Source organism: Sus scrofa, chromosome 13 (genome assembly GCF_000003025.6).
Source record: "Sus scrofa isolate TJ Tabasco breed Duroc chromosome 13, Sscrofa11.1, whole genome shotgun sequence".
Taxonomy (NCBI): domain Eukaryota; kingdom Metazoa; phylum Chordata; class Mammalia; order Artiodactyla; family Suidae; genus Sus; species Sus scrofa.
The window spans coordinates 91,604,630-91,628,547 of NC_010455.5; the positions used below are offsets into that span (position 1 = coordinate 91,604,630).

General features: G+C 39.3%; 2 protein-coding genes across 16 annotated transcripts in view; one reads left to right on the top strand and one right to left on the bottom strand.

Annotated features, from left to right (window-relative positions):
* The window catches only part of MED12L (mediator complex subunit 12 like), a 354,280-nt gene extending 333,042 nt beyond the window's left edge, over window positions 1-21,238 (top strand). For all 11 annotated transcript variants that reach the window (XM_021069608.1, XM_021069614.1, XM_021069607.1 and 8 more), the window contains 2 exons: window positions 14,969-15,050; window positions 17,286-21,238. In XM_021069608.1, the coding sequence (XP_020925267.1) occupies window positions 14,969-15,050; window positions 17,286-17,338 (135 nt within the window). In that variant the 3' untranslated portion in view covers window positions 17,339-21,238. The remainder of the gene's footprint in view (window positions 1-14,968; window positions 15,051-17,285) is intronic.
* IGSF10 (immunoglobulin superfamily member 10) overlaps window positions 20,792-23,918 on the bottom strand; it is a 54,074-nt gene continuing 50,947 nt past the window's right edge. For all 5 annotated transcript variants that reach the window (XM_021069602.1, XM_021069603.1, XM_021069606.1 and 2 more), the window contains one exon: window positions 20,792-23,188. In XM_021069602.1, the coding sequence (XP_020925261.1) occupies window positions 21,280-23,188 (1,909 nt within the window). In that variant the 3' untranslated portion in view covers window positions 20,792-21,279. The remainder of the gene's footprint in view (window positions 23,189-23,918) is intronic.

Sequence of the window (23,918 nt, forward strand, 5' to 3'; positions counted from 1 at the left end):
TGCCGCTTCCACCTGCCCCCTCCCCCCAGTGTGTCCGTGACATTTATTGCAACCTACCTTTAAAAACCCTTTTTCTGGAGTTCCCGTCGTGGCGCAGTGGTTAAGGAATCCGACTAGGAACCATGAGGTTGCGGGTTCGGTCCCTGCCCTTGCTCAGTGGGTTAAGGATCCAGCGTTGCCGTGAGCTGTGGTGTAGGTTGCAGACACGGCTCGGATCCCGCGTTGCTGTGGCTCTGGCGTAGGCCAGTGGCTACAGCTCCAATTCAACCTCTAGCCTGGGAACCTCCATATGCCGCGGGAGCGGCCCAAGAAATAGCAAAAAGCCAAAAAAAAAAAAATCCTTTTTCAAGTAAAGACGATAGTATATAAACCTTCACGGGCTGCCTACTTTATCATCAGAGGTATATTAGCAGGGATTAGCCAACTAATACTTAGAGATGTTGTGGAAGGGACTCTCTTGGATGGGATACTGATAGCTGACTCTAATGTCCCATCAGGGACAAATAACTTTATTTTTAAATAATTTCAAATTAACAGGACAGTTGCAAGAATTATACAAAGAATTGCCAAAAGTCCATGCAGATTCACTAATTGGTAATAATTTCCCACATTTACTTTTTTTTTAATTAAAGTATAGTTGGTTTATAGTGTTGTGCCAATTTCTTCTGTACAGCAAGGTGACTGATCACATATATATATATTTATACACATATATATTATTTAAAATTTTTATTTTATTTATTTATTTACTTTTTTTTATTTTTGCTTTTTAGGGCTGCACCTGTGGCATATGGAGGTTCCTAGGCTAGGGGTCAAATTGAAGCTGTAGCTGCCAGCCTGCACCAGAGCCACAGCAACATGGGATCCAAGTCGCACCTGTGACCTACACCATAGCTCACAAAAACGCCAGATCCTCAACCCACTGAGCAAGGCCAGGGACCAAACTTGCAACCTCATGGTTCCTAGTCAGGTTCACTTCTACTGCACCACAACAGGAACTCCATATATATTCTTTTTTGTAAATACTATTTTCCATCATGGTCTATCCCAGGAGATTGGATATAGCTTCCTGTGCTAAACAGTAGGACCTTATTGACCACCATTCAAAATGTAATGCTTTGCATCTATTAACCCAAAACTTCCAGTCCATCCCACTTTACCCATTCCTCCCCCTTGGCAACCACAAGTCTGTTCTCTACATCTGTTTTTGTTTTGTAGATAGGTTCATTTATGCCACATTTTAGATTCCACATTTAAGTGATTTTATATGGTATTTGTCTTTCACTTTCTTACTTCACTTAGTATGATAATCTCTAGATGCATCCATGATGCAGCAAATGGTGTTATTTTGTTCTTTTATATGGGCTGAGTAGTATTCCGTTGTATACATGCACCACATCTTCTTAATCCATTCATCTCTTGATGGACAGTTAGATTGTTTCCATATCTTGGCTATTGTGAATAGTGCTACAGTGAACATAGGAGTGCATGCGTCTTTCTCTCTCTATCTATGTATACATACACATACATGTATTTTTTTCTGGATCTGTGTATATGAGTAAGTTGCAGACTCATGCCTCTTTTCTCCAAATACTTCATTGTGTTTTTTCAAGAATAAGGAAGTTCTCTTAAAAAACTTGGTAAATTGTTAAAAATCAGGAAATTTAATATTAATTTACCACAATCTGTACATCATCTGTAAATTTTGTCAATTGTGCTAATAATGTCCTTTATTGCAGTATTTTCCTGATTTAGGATCACACTTTGCATTTAGCTTTCATGTCTTTTTACTTACCTTTAATCTGAAACAATTCTTCAGTCTTTTTTTTTTTTTTTTTTTTGTCTTCATAACATTGACATTTTTGAAGTGTACATGGTCTTGTAGAATGTTAGTTTGAGTTATCTGATGTTTCCTAGTGATTCAGTTCAGATCGTGCATTTTGGCAGGATATGACTTTCTCACTGTACCACATTAGGATGTACATTGTTGGTGATACTGCACTAACCTCTCTGTTTAAGTGGTAGATAATAGATTACTGTAAAGTTATTGATTTTCCTTTTGTAATTAATAAATACTTTTTGGAGATAGTTTGATACAATCTAAATGAACTTTTAGTTGTCAGACCTTCATCCGCTGGTGTTAGCATCTATGAAATTATTCTTGCTGAATTCTTTTATTATGGTAGTATAAAAGTGATGATTTGCTATCTCTTTTTTTTTCTGCAATTGATATTCTATTTTAAGAATTTTGGTATTCTATTTTAAGGAAGAACTTTCCCTTCTCCTGCATTTGTCTATCTGGCTCTCCTTAAGCTATGTTTTACATATGAAGCATAACGGTTGCCTTTTAGATTTTAAAATGTACAGATTTTAAAAGCATTTAAAAATTGGGAAGCATTTAAATTCTTCCTCCAACTTTACCCAGTATTCTGTAGTTGTATATGGTATCAATTAGATAAAATCTGACAATTAAAAATTCATTTTCCACTAGGCATATTATGATATCAGGCAGTAATAAAGCTTAAAGTCACCCTACTCTTTTGTTTCTGTATATGATAAAACATTCTAGTTGTATTTATAGGAAATTAAGAAAGAAATGATAGAATATCTTCAAATTGTGTCATGTTGAGTGTTTGGAATATGTGATATTGACTAGCACATCCTTAGCCCTTTTTCTTTTTAACCTAAAAGAAAGTCTCCTTATGCTGTAATGTTCATGTTAACAGAAAAGGATTATGAAAAGAACTGGGGAAACAACTATAATATCATAATGCCTTTTCAGAGATTTAACACAGATACATAAGTGAGCACTTCAATAATAATTTTTAGGAACCCCTAAGTTCTTAGGTTAGCCTTTGATAAAAAGGAACTTGTTATATCATACCTACCCTAACAAAAAAAGCAAACATGAAACGTAGAATGCTTCAGTTACTTTTGAATATAGGACAATATGATATTGCACATTTTTAGCTCCTTTTTAACTTTTGATTCATATATATGAATACATATGGCAAATTTGCGCACAAGTGGTTCACAAGTAATCAGAACATCTTTTTTTTTTTTTTTTTTTTTTTTTTTTTTTCTTTATACATTTAATACTAATTTAATGAACATCTTAAACTCTATTTAAATGTATTTATGTTTAATCACACAGATGTATAACTGCCACCCTAACATTATGAGTTTTACTTTTCAAAAGTGTTGACTAATTTGTAGGCACATTTCCCAACAAAGTTGTTAATAATTTCAACAAAAAACTTAAATTGGAATGACATCTGCAATTAAGCAGACGTCAACAGTATCTTCATTAGTCTTTTTCTTTGGCCTTCCTTCACCTATTACTAAACATTATCTTGGTTTATAATGTAACATGTAGGAATATATAAAATATTAAGGGTATAAAATCAGCTTTATTCTTAGAGACTCATACTACATAAATACAAATAGATATCAGTATCAAGTACCCAAAATGTAAGACTTGGATATAGTAAAAAAATTTTTTTTAAATTTTATTACAAAGTCAAATTGATAGGCCTGGGGGGAAATTGCCTTTAAACTTTTTAGTTGTAATTGAAAGCACAGATCAGTGTATGTAGAATTGAGAGGAGACCCTGTCCCCATATTCCACTACAATTAAAGTATATCTAATATAGCAGAATTTAATATCTTTGTACTCATGTAATAGTTTTATAAATATTTAATGTGTGTAAAGAATGTATGTTACACTCGGTTTTGATTTCTAAGATAATAGTGATGTTTTTAAATGCAGTAGGTATGTATTTCACTCACTGGCTTAAAATACTTCTGTCCTAGGACTGGGCAGATGTTCAGGTTCATGCACATGATTATTCCCAGTGTGTTCATCGGAAAGGAATTCCAGAGAAACAGAGATCTCTCTTCACAGTAACCTTAATGGATAGTAAAATCCATAGTAGGCATTTTACGGCTTTTTTTTTTTTTTTTTTGCAGAAATTTTTAAAAAGCTATCTTGAGAAGCACAGTGTCTTATTTTAATGTTTGGAGCACTATATTGTAATCTAGGAGGCAGCTATTTGTACAAAGGAAGAAATGTTGTTGTGTCATAAGTCTTAAGAATGGCTATCACTCTAAATCTGGAGTGAAGGATTTCAGATTTCAGGTAGTTTCAGAATGAGAAGTTAGAGGGATGGTCCGTGATCCCAGATTCTTGAATTACTCTAAGTCATTTTTTTGGCATACTTTTATTACAGCGTACTTATTTACATATCTTTCTGAGTTTATTAATATAGTCCACATGTTTGTAATTTTAAATAGTTGTAAAGTCAGTCCATTGTATTGCTCTGCTATTAACTTGTTTAACCACCCCACCTACTGTTGAACATTTGGATTGTTTCCAATTTCAAAAACAGTGCCACTGGAGATACTTTTGATATACATTCTATTGTTCTTTTTTTTTTTTTTTGTCTTCTTACAATAAAAGAAAATAGAAGTATAAGAAAAAGTCCTAATTGTACATCTTCAGAAGAGCAATAGCGCAAAGCCTCAGTCATGTTAACAAAATTTTTATATCTCTTTTTATCTTTACGTACCATTCCTTTTCTTATTAGTTCTATGACAATTTGTTATATGTATTATAAATATATTTACATAAACATCTCCAGCAGATCCAATTCTTGTTACTGGCTAGTTTTTCTTCCCTCTCTGTTTCTGTGCTGGACACAGAGCAGTAAGCTGGCTTTTGAAGAGATGCCAGCTCTGACTCATTCAGATCTGTCATTCATGCAGTCTCAGAGGAGAAGTGATGGCCCTACCGCAGCCACCACCCTCCCAATGACTTATCTTCCTGCTGTCTGGTGACTTTCACAAGTCAGAAGTGCTTACTCATATGTGTAGTCCAGGTCAGTGCTCTGCCCAAGGTCAAGGAGCACAAGATGACGTGCCATGCTTGTTCCCTTCCACCCAAGTGGCTTAGACTCATCGGAAACTACAGAATGGCACTGGGGCACCTGGAAAGTAGTAGAAGCACTAGTGAGGTTGTATTCTCTTGTTAGGGTTGCTGTAACAAGGTACCACAACGTGTGGGGCTTAAACAACAGAAATGTAGGATCTCACAGTCTGAGATCAAGGTGTTGGTAGAGCTGGCTTTCCTGAGGGCCATGAGGGGGAAATCTGCACCACGTCTCTTCCCCCAGCTTCTGGTGGTTTATTGGCCATCTTCAATGACACTTGGCACATGGTAACATCTCCCTGTGCTCTCTCTTCATCCCCTCATGGCATTCTCCTTACACGTGTGCGTTTGTGTCCAAATTTCCCGTTTTTAATGAGGACACCAGTGATACTGGATCAGGTCCAACCCTAAGATCTCATTTTAACTTGACTCTGTAAAGACTCAATCTCCAAATAAATTCACTTTCTGAGGTATTGACTCTTAGAACACTAACATATCTTTTGGGAAGAACATAATTCAACCCATAACAGAGGTTAAAAGGAGTATGAGAAGGTTGGGAAGTCTTAAAGGAGGAGGTTGAATGCAGCAGATCTGCAAGAGCATTAAGATTTGATTCACTGATTTTTGACTAGTCCCTTGTAAGTCTGTTTCTTTGTTGACAACAGCAGCTGTGCCATGTAGGCCAGTGACCATCACACCCCAAAGGGGTGAAAGGTATAACTAAGCCATGAAAGGTATAACTAAGAGTCAAAACTAACATAAAAGTTGGTGCTTTTTCAAAAAGTGTCATTGGAAAACAGAACTTTTCCTAGAAGGAAAAGAAAATGTAAAAAAAGCCTGTGCTTACACATTAAATCTGGAGTTGTCATTTGCTTACTTAAGTCACTTGTCTTCTATGAAGGACAAGCTTCTGGTAGGAGAGTGGGTGCCCTTGCCGGAAAATTATATTTGGCATGACATCTCTAGATTTGGCCTAAGTTATGGTTCTTGATTTGAAAAATACTTTTAAACCTTTATGAAGTGTTGTGATTAAACTAACCCAACTAAATATGTTAGCAGGGTATGATCTTTTCTTTTTTAAAGCTGCCTCTGGCTTTTGAGAAAAAGATGTTTATACCACCCTGCTCTGTTATTTCTTTTCATCTTAAACACAGGGTGTCCTATTTGGGTGACCAGGAAAACATGCTAACAGAAAGCTGTAGAAGGTTGGCATTTTATTTTATTTATTTTTTATTTTATTTTATTTTTATTTATTTATTGTTCTTTAGGGCCGCACTTGCAGCATATGGAAGTTCCCAGGCTAGGGGCTGAATTGGAGCTGCAGCTGCTGGCCTACACCACAGTCACAAAATGTCAGATCCAAACCGCATCTGCATACTATGTATAGAAAACCCCAAGGACTCAACCCCAAAACTACTTGAACTGATCAACAAATTCAGCAAAGTAGCAGGACATAAGATTAACATTCAGAAATCATTCACATTTCTGTACTAACAATGAAACATTAGAAAAGGAATACAAAAATACAATACGTTTTAAAATTGCACCTCAAAAAATCAAATACCTGGGAATATACCTGACCAAGGAGGTAAAGGACTTATATGCCAAGAACTATAAAACATTAATCAAGGAAATTAAAGAAGATGTAAAGAAATGGAAAGATATTCCATGCTCCTGGGTTGGAAAAAATTAATATTGTGAAAATGGCCATACTACCCAAAGCAATCTACAGAGTCAATGAAATCCCTATCAAATTACCCATGACATTTTTCACAGAACTAGAACAAACCATCCAAAAATTTACATGGAACCACAGAAGATCCAGAATTGCCAAAGCAATCCTGAGGAACAAAAGCCAAGCAGGAGGCATAACTCTCTCAGACTTCAAGCAATATTACAAGGCCAAAGTCATCAAAACAGTGTGGTACTGGTACCAAAACAGACATACAGACCAAAGGAACACAATAGAGAATCTGGAAATAAACCCTGACACCTATGGTCAATTAATCTTTGACAAAGGAGGCAAGAACATAAAATGGGGAAAAGATAGTCTTTTCAGCAAGTATTGCTGGGAAACCTGGACAGCTGCATGCAAATCACCGAAGCTAGAACACACCCTCACACCATGCACCAAAATAAACTCAAAATGGCTGAAAGACTTAAATATAAGACAAGACACCATTAAACTCCTAGAAGAGAACATAGGCAAAACATTCTCTGACATCTACCTTACAAATGTTTTCTCAGGTCAGTCTCCCAAAGCAATAGAAATAAAAGCAAAAATAGAGCAGTGGGACCTAATCAAACTGATGGGCTTTTGCACAGCAAAGGAAACCATAAGAAAAACAGACAACTTACAGAATGGGAGAAAATTGTTTCAAATGATGCAACTGACAAGGGGTTAATCTCTAGAATGTACAAATAACTTATACAACTCAATAGCAAAAAGCCAACAACCCAATGGAAAAATGGGCAAAAGAGCTGAATAGACATTTCTCTGAGGAAGACATACAGATGGCCAACAAGCACATGAAAAAATGCTCAACATCATCAATTATTAGAGAAATGCAAATCAGAACTACTATGAGATACCACCTCACACCAGTCAGAATGGCCATCATTAACAAGTCCACAAATAACAAATGCTGGAGGGGGTGTGGAGAAAAGGAATCCCTCCTGCACTGTTGGTGGGAATGTAAGCTGATACAACCACTATGGAGAACAGTATGGAGGTACCTTAGAAATCTGTACATAGAACTACCATATGATCCAGCAATCCCACTCTTGGGCATATATCCAGACAAAACTTTCCTTGAAAAAGACACATGCACCTGCATGTTCATTGCAGCACTATTCACAATAGCCAAGTCATGGAAACAACCCAAATGTCCAAATGTCCATCGACAGATGATTGGATTAGGAAGATGTGGTATATATACACAATGGAATACAACTCAGCCATAAAAAAGAACAAAACAATACCATTTGCAACAACATGGATGGAACTAGAGACTTCATACTGAGTGAAGTAAGTCAGAAATATAAAGAGAAAGACAAATACCATATGATATTAGTTATATCTGGTATCTAATATATGGCACAAATTAACCTTTCCACAGAAAAGAAAATCATGGACTTGGAGAATAGACTTGTGGTTGCCAAGGGGGAGGAGGAGGGGAAGGGAGTGGGGTGGATGGGGTGCTTGGGGTTAATGGATGCAAACTATTGCTCATGGAATGGATTTACAATGAGAGCCTGCTGTGTAGCACTGGGAACCATGTCTGGTCACTTATGATAGAGCATGATGATGTGAGAAAATAGAATGTATACATGTATGTGTAACTGGGTCACCATGCTATACAGTGGAAAATTGACAGGACACTGTAAACGAGCTATAATGGAAAAAATAAAAATCATTGTATAAAAAAAATAAAAATTTTAGGATATCTTCTAAAAGAACAACAACAAAAAAAAAAACTGCATCTGTGACCTACACCACAGTTTATGGCAATGCCTGATCCTTAATCCACTGAGGCCAGGGATTGAACCCACATCCTCATGGATACTACTCAGGTTCATAATCTGCAGAGCCACAACGGGAACTTCCAAGGTTGGCTTTTTAAATTGACTGTGTCAGTATCATGTTATATTGAACATACGCTTTAAAAATTATGCATAATTGCAGCAATTGTCACCTAATAACAATAGCATTATCTTTTAGTTAAAGATCAAGCAGGAAATTGTCATCTAGTCTTCCTGAAGGAATTTATATGTGCCAGACAGAAAAACTGGGAAATTCTTCAGAATGCCGCTGGAATTCAGAAGTAGCCAGATAAGGGAGTTCCCTGGTGATCTAGTGTTAGGACTCAGCACTTTCACTGCTGTGGCTCAGGTTCGATCCCTGGTCTGGGAATTGAGGTCCCACATCAAACCACTGAATGACTCGGCCAAATAAATATAACAACAACCAATAAAAGCAGAATTGGCCAGATAATATTCTCCTTTTCAAATGGAAGAACTTAGGTCCATTGAACTTTATTGAGCCAGGTTGCCTCCTTTGCATGAATTTGGAATTTTGTTTTATTTATTTTGTCTTTTTAGGGCCATACCCACAGCATATGGAAGTTCCCAGGCTAGGGTTTGAATTGGAACTGCAGCTGCCATCCTATACCACAGCCATAGCAACAGCATATCCAAGCTGCATCTGTGACCTACACCACAACTCTCGGCAATGCAGGATCCTTAATCCACTGAGAGAGGCCAGGGATGGAACCAGTGTCCTCATGGTTGCTAGTCAGGTTTGTTACCACTAAGCCACAACAGGAATGCCCTTATTTTCTCTTTTGAAGGGAAAGGAGAACTAGTGTTTATAGCACAGTGGGGAAGACATTTGTCGGGAATTTGTGGTAACAGGATACTTTTTTTTTTACTAAAAAACTGCAGATTTAAAAAAAAAAAAAAAAACAGCTCAATGATCTTCAGGAAGTTGTCCTGCTGCTCTAGCAGCATCTCTTATCTCAATAATCTTATTCTTCTTTTCACCCTGCTTAAAAAAAAATAAAAATGGCTCAGTGAAAATTGCTAGTTAACTTGCAAATGAAGGCACACTAAATAGTCTAAAATCCACCAGCTGCAGGTGTCTTTGTGTGTGTACCACCTGGAACACATCCTTCCATCCAGGTGCTCAGTGGAGGGTTCTGTGCTGTGCTCCAGTCTATTCTGCTAAAGCTGGTTTAGATAAAGATTTGTGTTTTGTCCATCAGAAGAATGCAAATCTGTCTGCTGATCCTTTCAGCTGGCTGTGCAGGTTTAAACTAACTGTGTTGCCTTGGGACTTTGCTCCTTTGCCTACTGCTAGTATAGTCACAGGTGTCAGGACATAGCTGTCAGGAGTCAAGGACTGTGTTTACTCATTTTGGAGTCCCTGGGACTCAGAAAAGTACCTGGATTTGGAGAACTCATTTGCTGAATGGTATAGCCATGAAGGAAAAAAACCCACATGTTATCCAGGAGCAGAGGAAAGCACAGTTCAGACGGCAAGAGGTCTGCATCTGCCATGAGGCAGCGTGAAGGTCCGTCACTAACTGCATCAGCTCTGCTCGGGTCACAACTGGTCGGGGTCTGCTTCTGATGCTGAAAGGATAAGCCCGCATGAGTTAGCTGCTCTGAGACAAAAAAAGATTCAATGACATTTATTTATATAGAAATTATTATTTAGTGATATGTTTTTGCCTGAATGATGATTGAAGAATTAACTATTCTTGAATAAATGCGTGTTGTCCCAATGGGGATCATTCAAAATACACCAAATACATTTTATTTTATTTTATTTATTTTATTTATTGTTTTATTTTATTTTTGCTTTTTAGGGCCACACCCTCAGCATATGGAAGTTCCCAGGCTAGGGGTCAAATTAGAACTACAGCTGCCACCACAGCCACAGCAACTTGGGATCCAAGCCGAGTCTGCGACCTATACCATAGGTCACGGCAACGCTGGATCCATGACCCACTGAGCAAGGCCAGGGATCGAACCTGCATCCTCATAGATACTAGTCAAATTCATTTCCACTGCGCCACAACAGGAACTCCCAAATACATTTTAAAATTATTGTTTTACCTCATCAGGAACGGGCTTACTGGAGAGTGGCAGTGCCGTGGCTGGTCACACCTGACTGATGTTCGTGAACTCTGTGCTTTGTCTTGTGGTTGTGGCAGAAGTCCATCTCTGCTCTTGCCCCAAGAAGCTCAGAACCCAGAACACAAGCTAAAGCAGCAATTGCCTGTTACACATTTGCTAACACGGGCATCTACACAGGGCTAAGGGAATGACAGCAGTGATTCACTTTTCGAATGCCTGAGGGGATAGGTGAGAATATAAATTGATCTTTGCAGGAGGAACCTGTAGGGTAGGGGGATGGAAGAGTGTTCTAGGAGGGGGGATTAACGTCTGCAAAGGCACAGAGATGAGAGAAGCCATGATCACCTCTCTGGATAGAGGCTAGAAAAATCGTTCACTCTTCATTTATCACATTTAAGCAGGGAAGATTCACCAAAAGACTGATTTTTAGGCCTCTAGTGAACCTCAGTCGACCTGTTTGTTGATCTGTTTTGATTAATTAAAGTTTCAACTCCATGGAGTTCCTGTCATGGCTCAGTGGTTAACCAACCCAACTAGGATCCATGAGGATGTGGGTTTGATCCCTGGCCTCTCTCAGTGGGTTAAAGATCTGACATTGCCGTAAGCTGTGGTGTAGGTCGCAGATGTGGCTTGGATCCCGTGTTGCTACAGCTGTGGTGTATGTCAGCGGCTATAGCTCTGATTCAACCTCTAGCCTGGAACCTCCACATGCTGCGGGTGCAGCCCTAAAAAGACAAAAAGACACCCCCCCCCCAAAAAAAAAGGTTTCAACCCCAAAATCCAAATTCCAAAATCTAGGCAAACATCAGACCACCTGGGGGAACCATTTATAAATAGAGATTTCCCTTACATTTACCACCAGGAATTTAAATAGAAGAAGTTTGAGAAAGAGCCTGAGAATGACCCCTTAAATTTCCCCAGGTGGTTTTATGCTGCATCAGCCACATTTAGGGTCCAGATCTTTGCAGGAGGAGTTCAGTGACTTAATTTGAAATGCTTATCTGTGAGCCTTCTGAGGGATGTTGGTGGCGCACCTTGTCCTCTGGTAGCAAGTACTCCAGGGCCCAGGGAAATTGCACACAGAGTCTCTGGCCTGCTGGTGTTAATATATAGGTGAAAGCAAGTTAAAATATCATGTTGGTTTGAGAGAAACTCTCAACTTAGGTAAACACCTTAGTTGGTAAACATTACAACAAGAAGATGAGACTGTGATCTATCCCACCACTTCCTCCTGGAAAGCCTAAGGAAGCTGGGCTCAGAGTTCTTGGCCTTAGAACCCCATCCTGTTCAAAATTATTGTGAACTCAAAGAGCATGTCTTTGCATATTACTGTGTTAGAAATTAAAATATAAATATTAACAATAGTTATTTTTTCTAAAATAAACTCATTACATATTAACAGAAATAAGATTTTTATGAAAAAAGTGTATATCAAAATTAAAAAGTAGTAAGAAGGACATTGTCTTACATTTTTGAAGATTTTTTTTTTAATGTATGAGTTCATAGAAGACATTCCGTTTGTTGCAGTATCACATTATATAGACACACGAGAGAATGAAAATGGGAGAAAGCAAATAATATCTTCATATTATAATTAAAATGGTTTTGACCTTGCAGATATCCTAATAGAATCTTGGCATATTATCTCTTAACACCATCGAAGAGGCCACCTGTCATCCCCCAACACACACACACACACACACACACACACACACACACACACGCGCACACACACACACGCACACACACACAAGCTTCCCAGGCTCCTAGATACTGTCTTGGCTCCTCAAAATATAGAATCTGAGATTACTACATTGTTTCGTTCTGTGAATTACTCTATGTGAAAAGACTTCAGATGAACAGAAAGAAGGCAGCTAAGTATTTGTTGAATGAATAAAGGTTAAATATTTATGCACTGTGTACCTTTAATCGGCTGATAAATTAAAATTAGATATCTTTGCAGCCAACCACTTAGAAAATCTGATTATTTTCAAATAAATTAGTTTTCGAAAGCTAATAGTTCTAATTAAGGATAGCACTGGATCATGGCTAACGATCCAGAAAGGTGTCTGAATTCTAGCCCCAATACTTAAAACACAGGTCATAGGCAAGTGACAGAAGCCCTTAGAGCCTCAGTTTCCTCATCTGAAAGTAAGAATAATAGTGGTTAAGGTTCACAATCACTTATATTCATTTCCAAAATCCAAACACCTCTGAAAATGGAAATTTTACTTGGAATTCACTGAATAGGCACATCTGACCAGAATTCCTTTGGTAGTAAAAAGCTGACCAGAATGGACATGAAGCTCTTTTCATTTATCTTACCTAGTAGGATTCTTTGTGTGTTTCATGGTAGAAATTTAATATGTTTGGTTGTGGAATACTGTTGTAGACCTTGATTAGTCACTATGTTATGAATGTTTCATGGTAAATCAGATATGCATTGAATTCCGAAACACATCTGCCCTAAGGACTTTGGATGAGAGGCTGGGGCTAGGTCCTACCACAGCAGGATTAAATGGGCTGGTATAAACCTAAAATGTCTAGGACACTGCCTAGTACCTAGTGTCACATTAGGTTTTGTTAAATAAATAGGGTAATATTTCCAAATATACCTAGAACCTACTGAATGGAAAAAAAAAATCACTATTTATGTTACCAACAGTTCCATATGTATTTTCCTCCCGTTTTGGGCAATAGAAAAATAAAATGGAAAGGTGCTATTTTTCTGAGTTGTATCAGGGAAAATGTTAACATTGGTGGAAGTGTACCTTTCTTGTTACTTAGAAATTAAAAGAACTGTAGTCTTTCAGTTTGTTTTCACTGTGCACCTACTGTGTGCAGCTGAATACTAGGATACATTAGGAAATAAGCCCAAGTCTTTGTCCTGAAGTCACACACAGTCTAGTGGGAGAGAAACAGTTGAGCCAATTGTCTTGCCAAATATTCGGTTTTAAAGGAATTAACCTGACAACACCCTCTAATTTAGGATTGCCAAGAAAAAATGCAGCACTCCCGATTAGAGTTGCAGGTAAACAATGATTAACTCCTTAGTAGAAGCTTATCCCAAATATTGCGTGGGACATACTTATACTAAATGTGGTATTTGACCCACACAATATTTGGAACATACTTAAAACTAAAAAAGTATGTATTGCTTATCTGAAAGCATTGTGGGCATTACTTAACTGGGCATTGTGTATTTTCATTTGCTAAATCTGACAACCCCAACTACAATTCTGGGCTACTTTCAGCCATATTTGGTAAGCTCTGAGAAGGAAATAGATATTGCACTCATATTGGGTAATTGAGTTTTTAAAAGAAAACTATTCATAGAAGATTGGGCAGGGTTAAGGGAAACTAAGGATAATAAAACACCCAGGGCTGGAAGCAATTAACCCCTTGCAGTGGGGCAAGAAGAGGGAGAAAAATGGAGAGGGCTGCTGATGAGCCACAGCCATCCCAGCCTGAGGTGTGTTCCACCAGCACAAACCCAGTAGGAAGGAAATTGGCAGAAAACAAAACAAAACAATAAACAAAACCAGCTCAGAATGGGGTGGGCCTGTGGAGGTGCTGTGACATTGCACAGTTCATTCCAATGTGCATCTGATTAAGATAGCCTTGCATCAGGACACATCATTTGTTACCTCAGCAGTAAGCCTGGGGGAAAGGAGGAGAGGGACAGGGAAGAAAGAAAAGGAAGAATAGATTGGTAGCCTGAAATTGGAAGGTTAAAGAAAAAAGTAGAGCAGCACTATTGATGATTTTAATCAAAGGTAATTTTGCTTCTGCCAGATAGGTTTTTGTCCCTCCTCTTGGAAATAACCACCACAATTTCTTGTATTAACTTACTGGCTAGAACCAGGGCACAGGCCCTTATATCATGCCTGCACTTGCACCACCCTGGAAGCCAGGGCCTCTTAAAGTGTGGTCCTTTGTGCCTCACTGGGCTCCCCCTGCCCAACCTTTATCCTGCTTTGGATGACTCATCCCCTGATGAATCCTAGACCCAGGCCCCTTCTCTCCTCACTATGCTCTTGTCTTCATTCACCCTTAACCCAAGGCCAGGCCTGAGGTGCTTGCCCAAATCCTCCCACCAGACAGCTTTCAATTTGTAGATGTAAATGGCTTATAACATGGTGTGACTAACCAGTCAGTGGGTGAAGGATGAGGTCACAAGGTTACTTGAGCCACTGGACACCACTAGGCTCCTTCTGCCATGGCTCTTCCAGTAAAGGCCACGTCACCAGCCAGAGATGGGTTTTGGAAGGGATTGGGCACTTCAGATGATGACCGGGTGTTGACCTGGGTGTGGCCCTGGGCACTGTTTAAAAGCACACTGCAGACTTTCTGCTCTTGTCCGTGATGGGAACTGATTTCCCTCCTTTCTCCTGATTCCAGTTTCCCAGGCAAGGCTTGCAGCAGACCCAGCAGCAGCAGCAGACGGCCGCCCTGGTGCGGCAGCTCCAGAAGCAGCTTTCTAGTAAGTACGCTCTGCTGGGAACAGACGGCTCCCAGGACATGAAAAATGAGCCATCTGGCAAAACGCAAGTGGCAGATCCTCGAAAACTACTGGCTTCCTCCATGCCATTTGCATGTTTGGTTAAGTCCAGGCTATTCTCATTTTGTCCTGTTTTGGTTTGTATGCTTCTTTTCCTGAAAGGCCCAGTCTTATGTCTTTGAGTTCAGTGACGATGTTTTCCTGTTGCTTCCATCTGAATTGAGAATGTTCCTTTCCATCTGGGGGACCCTGGTGGAATGGCAGGTGCTTTGCTCATCAAGCTGGACACCCTGGCACAACTCTGCCAACACCCTCAAGAGATATGGAGAGGCTAGTGCTAGAAAGACCCATGCCCTGGTCACTAGGGCCGAGACACTCTTACCAGGGCAACTCCTTGCCGATAGTGACTGGGAGAAACCAAAGCCTGTAACACGCTGGCAGATGGCATTGCAGGGTAGCGTTTTTCCCCAGTACTCTTGCTGCCGTGCCAGCTGCTGCCTCTCTAGGTGCATGCCCACCACCTATTTTCTTAGACCTAATCTCAGTGCCAGCTCAGCTCCCGTGAGTCCCCTCACCCTGTGCTGGAGTCCCAGGGTAGGGTTCTTTTAGAAATGGGAGCAAGTCCCCAGTGATACAAAGAGTATTGGCCCAGAAATCAGAAGACCTAAATTCTAGTGCCAACTCCACTGCCATTACCTGTCATTCGTGTGGTGAGGAGCGAGACCAGAGATTCCTCTGGGGTCTTGATTCTGTGCTTCTGAAGTAGAGAGCAAAGAGCAACAAGCTCTGAGGGTGGTGGTGCAGCTCTGGTGGGAACTGTGAGGGAAGGGTGTGGTGTATGACTGAGTGGCAGCTTGGTTCTGGTCTTAGTGTCCCGCCCGGCTGCTGCCTGTGTTTTTTCCTGGGCCGAGGGAACATCTCTCATATCTTCTATCTCTCTGAGGGCATAACCAAGGTCTTTTTTTTTGTTTCCCCTGTAGAGTATTTCCCTCATTTAATTTCAGTTAATTGTGTAAAGCAATCTTTTTCCAATGACTGTTCAATCAGTATGATCTATTAAACACATGCAGTTAAAATTTCACTGTATTTCACCAATTCCAAAGTTCATATTTTTGCATGGCAATAGAATATAATTTTAAGGTAGAGACAACATGTTCTATTTTTAATTTTCTTCTAGTGATTTCAGATATGTACTTCGGATTTTAAAGGAGTTGCAGATTCCCCAAACTCACAAAATGTTTTTTTTTTTTTTTTTTTTTTTTAAACCATTATTTCTGGAGTACTTTCTTAGACCCAGGAACTATGACTTTATATGTGTTCATTCACTTCATTCCTAAACCACCCCTTGAGATGAAGAATTGTGGCTTTTCCCATACTGTAGATGAGGAAACAACTGAACAATGGGGGTGTTGACCTGTTTGCCCAGAGTGACTCAGCCAAGAGCTGGGACTTAGACCATCTCCTTCTAGACCCCATGTCTTAACCACAAGATGCTGCTGCCTGATATCAGCAGTTATGTCCGGTTTCTTTTGTTGAATAAAGGCAACCAAGCTGAGCTGCCCATTGCACAACTCTAGGGGCTCCTTTTATGCCACAGTCCATGTGCACGGGGCCTCTGGATTTGAATAGTCCCACTGGAGTTGTGCAATCAGCAGTTATTTTTAAGCCCATGTCATTTTTCTCTTTGTGTGTGCCTACACACATACATGCACACACCCACACCACACACACAGCCACTCTTTCACAAGCATATACTCTTGCACGGTTCTCTCTGATGCACATACAGCCATTTGCAGACAACTGTCCAATTTCAAGCTACCGCTCTCTTACCTAGTATGATGTTCATGGTAAAGCAGACTCTCTGATGTGCTTTCCTAAAGTTTTGAAAACGTTCAGTGTTTTATGATACTCATAGTTCTTCTGTATATTAGTAGAGATATTTGTTAGTTCAGAGATAGAGACTTTTGATGGGCCAATTCCCTGCATCCCAAAGCTTTATGCTGCCTTGGCAGGTATGCAACTCCAATGCAGAGCCCCCCACCGCAGAATGAATTCAATAGCAGTAATAAAACTCTGGGCTAGTGTTGTACCCCCTGACCAGTCCACCTGCTCCCCTCTTCCTGAGCTTGGTACTTGAAGGCAGTGACAAGAGCATACTGTCTACCTGTGGCATAATTTTGCATCTGCAATCTTATCTGAATTTATTTTTCTCCTTAGGTAACCAGCCACAGCAAGGAGTGACTCCCTATGGGCATCCTTCACACTTCTGAATCTGGAAGAGGACAAGACTTGTTCTTATGAAGCTTTTTGTTTGCACTGGAAAATAGAAAATCAAATTGAATGCAGTAGTCATCTTTAGACATGTCCCTTTATTCTTTCATTTATTTGAAGTTTTCCCATATTTTACGCTACGTTGCATACAAAGGTGTTTAAACAAAAAGTAAAGGAAAAGGTGCAGTTTGGTTTGGTTTCATTCAGCTTTAACATAGGTTTAAAAATGTGGATCATGTGGGCCTACTCCAGGAAGAGTTTGGTAGCAGATCTTTTGAAATTGGTGCTTTTTTTTGAATCTCATAGAAAGAATGAATTGTGGTGGATTTAAAATATTTATGTATTCATTCATGATGAAGATTTTTGTTTGTTTGTTTTTTGCAAACTGTGCCGGACCAAAACTACTGATTTGAGAGGCACGTCAGATCGTGACAGGACAGTGACCCATTCATTCTGCATTTACCTTTGGTGATGAAATGGACATTTATTTGCATTGCTCTAATTTGACATGTTTGTAATTTCATAAGCACTTTATAAACTTTGTTCTTATTTATGTAGGATTTTTCTTTGCTTCTGTTGTGGTCAAAAGGTGCTGAAACAGATTGTTGCTTAGTACTTAAACTTCCTAGACCAAGAACTTCAACTAAGGCTTCGGTGAGAGCCACCCTAAGGTATGTGGAAGCCTGTTAGAAGTAGCTGTACTGAATTTGTTTTCAGTGGAGAGCTCATTGACCAGAGTCTCTGTGAAGGTACAACATGTAAATTCTAAAGGCCTGAACGACCCACAGTGGAATTGTTCCAATTATTTATTGTCAGTTTTGGTAAAATGACCTTGTCCAGTTCTGGTTCTCCTGAACCTTATGCCAACTTGAGAAAAAAATCTTGCAGCTGGCCTGAGATTCCACAGTGCTCAAACTTGACATGGTTTCCAGAGAATCTGGCCCCCATGTCCAGATGGCTCTGGTTTTCATAAGAGATGTATTTGCTGTTTATTTTGTATGGTAAGTATTTGCTATTTTGAATTTAATTATTAATGTTGGTGTCTGTCTTGGTTGTGTATTGCATATACTGTATTTATAAATTGGTGCAAAAAGCACAAGTAAAGTAAATTATACATCAAATTTATTATAAAGAAATAGTAACTATTTTAACTTTGTTCAAGTATGTGGTAATTTGCTCCTATTAGAGTAAAAAATACAGTAAATTATTATCAGTTTGTGTAACTTAAGAGTATTCCATATAATATTTTTTTAGATTTAGAGGCATACAATTTTGAATGTGAAAATTGCAGGGCATTTTAAAACATGTGGGGGATATTTTCCCATGTTCTGTGTTAATACCTTTTCTTTTGCCACATGAATTTACACGTAATGTAGTCGAGCATACTGTGAATAGACCTGTCTATAATTAGCAAACCATGTAGAACTACTTTTTTTAAATGTAGCTGGTACAACTTTAGTAGATCATTTCCTTTGCAAATCATTATATAAATAATTTATATCTTCCTAGGTGAGTTACTCATTGCAAAGTTTGACTCATGCAAACGACCTCAAATACATGTCCGCTTACTTTGCTGTGGCAGCACCCATGTGAACTGCTTTGTACACTGTGAAACGATTTCACTCCAGCCCACTCATTTTGTGTTTACTCTGGGCTGGAAGAGACTTTGCCAAAACATTAAAGACCATTCTTTTCACTAAATTAACATATTCTATCTGCTTTCAGAAGATGAGTCTTGACATTTCAGCTGGTTTTGTATATCAGGTTGTTTTTGTTTTTGCTTTTTCCCCTCTTGAGAATCATACTTAAGAGTTCATCAAGTTATTTTTTTCTTCAGAGTAATATATAAAGACTGCCTTGGCAAAACAACCGAAATGTGAAGGTTGTGCCTAGTGAGTGAGAGTTGTGTTCTGTCCTGATTGCTGTTTTCCTTTCAAAAATTGCTGGTATTTAAAATGCCACTTTTTAGTTTGAACCATAGATATCTGTTGCTCAAGATTGCAAACAGCAGTAATACTGTTTCACAAGTGAGTGTTAAAATTGCATAGCATCTGTATGCACTTTATATTTTGCAGAAGGTAGTGAAACTAATTTATTAATCATTTTGCACATGAAAGCTCTGGGGGGTATGTACCTTTTTGTTGCTGTCTCTTTTTTTTAGGTGGGGAAGCTAAGATGTGATAAGGTCCTATCATTTGAAGATTTTGCAGAGAGTTGAGAAAAAAACCTAGAACTGGTTTTCCCCTGTGTGTTGTACAGAGAGAAACTGGAATTTTCAATCTTGTCTGATCATATTTCCTCCCACTTAATCCTCTCTCCAGAGAGGCTTTTTTTTTGTTTTTTGTTTTTTTAATGCATTAATTTGCATTAAAATGATCACAGGGGAAACCCATCCTTTGGCAAAACCTGGTAATTTGCTGGGTAAGAATAGAAAAGAAATTATTTTTAGGATAAGATGAAAATTCCAGTTCTCTGTAAAGTCTCCGTAAAAGAATAGAATTGGGCATAAGAAGCCCTTAGCTATACCTGTTTATGCTTTAGATATCTCCCTAGTAGGATTACATTTGTCCTCTTATTTATTCCTCTTGGCCCAGAAGTAGAATGAGATCACTGTTAGATTGAGTATCCTCTGACCTCACGTGGCCACAGGATACTAACATCAGAGAAAGTAGCAATCAAGTCACCTCAGGTGGGACACGCTGAAAGTTGGCGTGATGGACACAGAATGAAGTGGGTCTCATCCCCCCACCATCTGTCTCAAATGATTGACAGGGGCTAACATAGCTCTTGGTTTTGTGTACTGAGATATCTGAGCAAAATCTATGGCATTCTCTCCTTTTTCATTTATTAAGGCTCCTATAATTCTTGATTATAGGCAAATATTTGAACAGATGCTGGAGAAATTACACTGGAAAATCCTAGCTTCTAGAATTAGAAAAGATGAATCATAATGTCCCCCAAATTCATTTACGTTGAATTAATAAGCATGTAGTATAAATTCAGTGATTTACAAAATGCAACACTATGTAGGGATGGTCAAATTTTAAGTGCACTGAAACTCCACTATATATGTATTCAATCTAGATTTTTCCAAATATTTCCCCATCACATAAAAGGTTATCACGTAATGGAATAAATGCTCATAAAGCAATGATTTCTCCTTAGAAAATTTTCCTTATAAACAGTTCCAGACCAGGGGTGCCTGAGCTAGATTTTGAAGCTATCAAGAAATTTCATTGTCTTTTAAAATCCTTTTTAATGGGTTTATTTGGGCAAAGATGTAATCAACTCCCTTTTCACGTTTTATGATGTGCAAGTGTTAAGTTGCTGTTTACATGTGGAAAAGTCAGCCTGTGTTTATTTTTAAATGCAGTTATTAAAACATTTTTTGTATTCTCCATCAATGAAAATTTTCAGTGTGCACAAAATGGTGAATCAAAACAATTCAATGCTTATTTTCTGCATAAAATATATTTATAAACCAACCACAATATTTATACATCAAGATGGCAAATTTACATCAAGACTGCAAATTTGTTTCCATTGTGTCTTTCCTCAGTGCCATGCTTGTGACATTGATAGATGATGGACTCTAGGCAAATGGTAGTGAAAGGAAAAAAAAAAGTCCATTCTTTAATAATGAATTCAGGTCATTAGCCATTTGTTATTTTATGGTGGACAGTTTTCTCAATGTTCATTGTTACTTGTTGGCAAAATAAAAGTGCCTTAAGTTAAAAGTTTGTTTTGAGATCCATTAAAAAAAAAAAAAATCAGTTCATAATGCATTATTTACAAGTCCTTTTTTTTGCATGTCTATTATAAATTTAATATTGTAAATGTATTCAAATTCATTTACATGCCTATGGCTGCCTTTGATTAAACTTCTTCCAAAAAATAAATTCTGTCCAGATGACTTTGTTCAAGCCAGTTTTCTTTTATGTCAGATTACTTGAATATAAGTTGTTGCATAATCACTGCCAAGTGGATTCTTTGCTGTGCATTTGTATATCCCAGAATCCGAGGTTTGCGGATTCTGAATGACTAGGGTGCCACGTGGGTGAAAAGACTGAATTCCACTCATCCTCCCAATGTCTGCCCCTGAGAACAGAGAGTGGTCAGGCATCTCCCATGTGACTTCTGGCCTGGGGACTCCCAAGGCCACACAGGGGAGCTGAAGAGCCACTCCTGTCCTTGTGCGGATGCTCCTGGGTAGGCGATTTGTTATTCGGGGAGGGTAGGCTACAACCATTACTGGAACAGTAATCACAGCGTGGCCAACACTATTTTGAGCCTTACAAATGTAGTTCCCTCTGTCATAAGCGGTGGCGTCTTTGATGACTAAGGTGCCGTTTTCATGAAATATGTATTTTCCATTAATTTGAGGCCTGTCTAATACATAACCACTTGGCACAGTCCATTTGATGTGTGGCTTAGGGCTTCCATTGGAGACACAGTGCAACGACAGGGAATCCCCGCTGATACAGTAAACTGTTTCTCGTGCATAAGTGAGAATAATTGGCTTCTGGCCAATTTCTAATACAATTAACTTCTCAATATAGCCAACTTTATTTCTTGCCCCACACCGATATTTTCCTGCATCATCTCGAGTTGTTTTATAAATGATAAAAGAACCATTGCTTGCTATCAGATGCTGAGAATTTGGGGGTCCATTGGGAAACTGTGTGCCATTTGGTAAAATCCAGATTATCTCAGGTGGCGGGTTTCCATCAACAGAGCAATTCAGCGCTGTGGGCTTTCCAAGCTGGGCAACTATTTTCTCATTAAATGGATTTCTGAATGTTGGTCTTCTCAGCATTTCCAGTACTTCCAGCTGTACCACCAGCACACTCTCTCCGCCTTCATTCCGAGCCACACAGGTAAAATCGGCTGAATCTGAAAGCCTCACATTCCTAATTTCCAAGGTCCCATTTTTATGGACCGTGATTCTGCTCCCATAGTATGGAGCTGTGAGGAAAATATTGTCTGGCATGATCCACATGATTTGAGGAGACGGCGTCCCTTCGGCTCTGCAGTCAAAGTGTTTTTTGGAATGCCTCACGGCCGTGGCTTTCATGACAGTCTTGTTTGTGTACAGACCGTTGATTAATGGAGGCTTGGCGACAACGTCCAGTTTGGACATTTTGGTGTCATCCCCACTGGGGTTTCGGGCCACACACACATACTCTCCGGAATCGAGCAGTTTCACTTTGCTGATGGACAAAGACCCATTGGGATGAAATGTGTACCTATCCTGAGAGAATGAAATCACATCACTGGAAGGCAGCAACCAAAAAATTTTTGGCTTGGGCTCCCCAATGACCTCACAGTCAAGGACGGCCGTGTCTCCAGCCTTGACTCTCGTGTTGGCCCTAGAACCCTGCCGGATCCGTGGGGCAGCTGTTATGACCGTTAGGTGAACTTTCATCTCATCCTTCCCTAGCGTATTCTGGGCATAGCAGGTATAATCTCCTTCCTCTGCCATACCAACTTTGTTGAAGTATAAGGTTCCGTTGTCAAAGAGGGTGAACCTCCTGTTCCTGAGGCCGCTGTCATCGGCCTGCATGGCGTTGTTTATCACCGTCCCATCGGGCAGACTCCAGGATATCTCGGGCAGTGGCGAGCCGGAAGCCTTGCAATCCACTTGGAAGTCTTTCCCGTGAAACGCTTGCTTTCTAAAATGTTGCTTGTGGTCAATTTTGGCAGGTTTCCATCTCAGGCTGACATGCATCAGGGTCAGGTCGTCCCCCATTTTGTTTCTGGCCACACACAAGTAGTCCCCACTGTCTTTTTCTGTTACTGATCCAATAAGCAGGGATCCGTTTGGATAGACATGGATTCGGCTGCCCATTCTGAGGAAAGAAGAGACTGACTGAGTACAGCTATTAGCAAGGGGCCGGTGAATTGTCTTATTTACAAAGGATTAGCTTTATGGACATTTTCATATACTATTTGCAATGAAATTAAAATCAGTACTGTCTTTCAAGCTATTCTGAAAGATGAAATTAACCGAACAGGTGTAATTTAATGCAAACAAGTGGTGTTTCTTAGATGGACTTCAAATGAACTCCTTTGCATGGCAATTAAAATTTTAATGGTGAGAAGAAAGTTAGAAATTCCAGGTCCCTAGACCCATGACTGTCTTGACCACTTTACGTATTAATTGGTCATCCTATGATATATGTCAATAAAGAGCAATTTTCATACTTGTTCCAGGAGTTCCTATTGTGGCTCAGCAGGTTAAGAACCCAACATAGTGTCTGTAAGGATGTGGGTTCGATCCCTGGCCTCGTTCAGTGGGTTACAGATCTGGCATTGCCATGAGCTGTGCCGTAGATCACAGATACAGCTCAGATCTGGCGTTGCTGTGGCTGTGATCTAGGCCAGCAGCTGCAGCTCTGATTCAACCCCTAGCCTGGGAACTTCCACATGTTGCAGATGCAGCCCTGGAAAGAAATGAGAGAAAACAAAAACAAATTTACCTGCTCAGAAAAGATACCAGGTTATATTTTTTAGATATATTAGTAATCAAACAATTAGTTGTTTGGCTAGAAAATAAGTTTTACTGTGTTATAAGGAGAT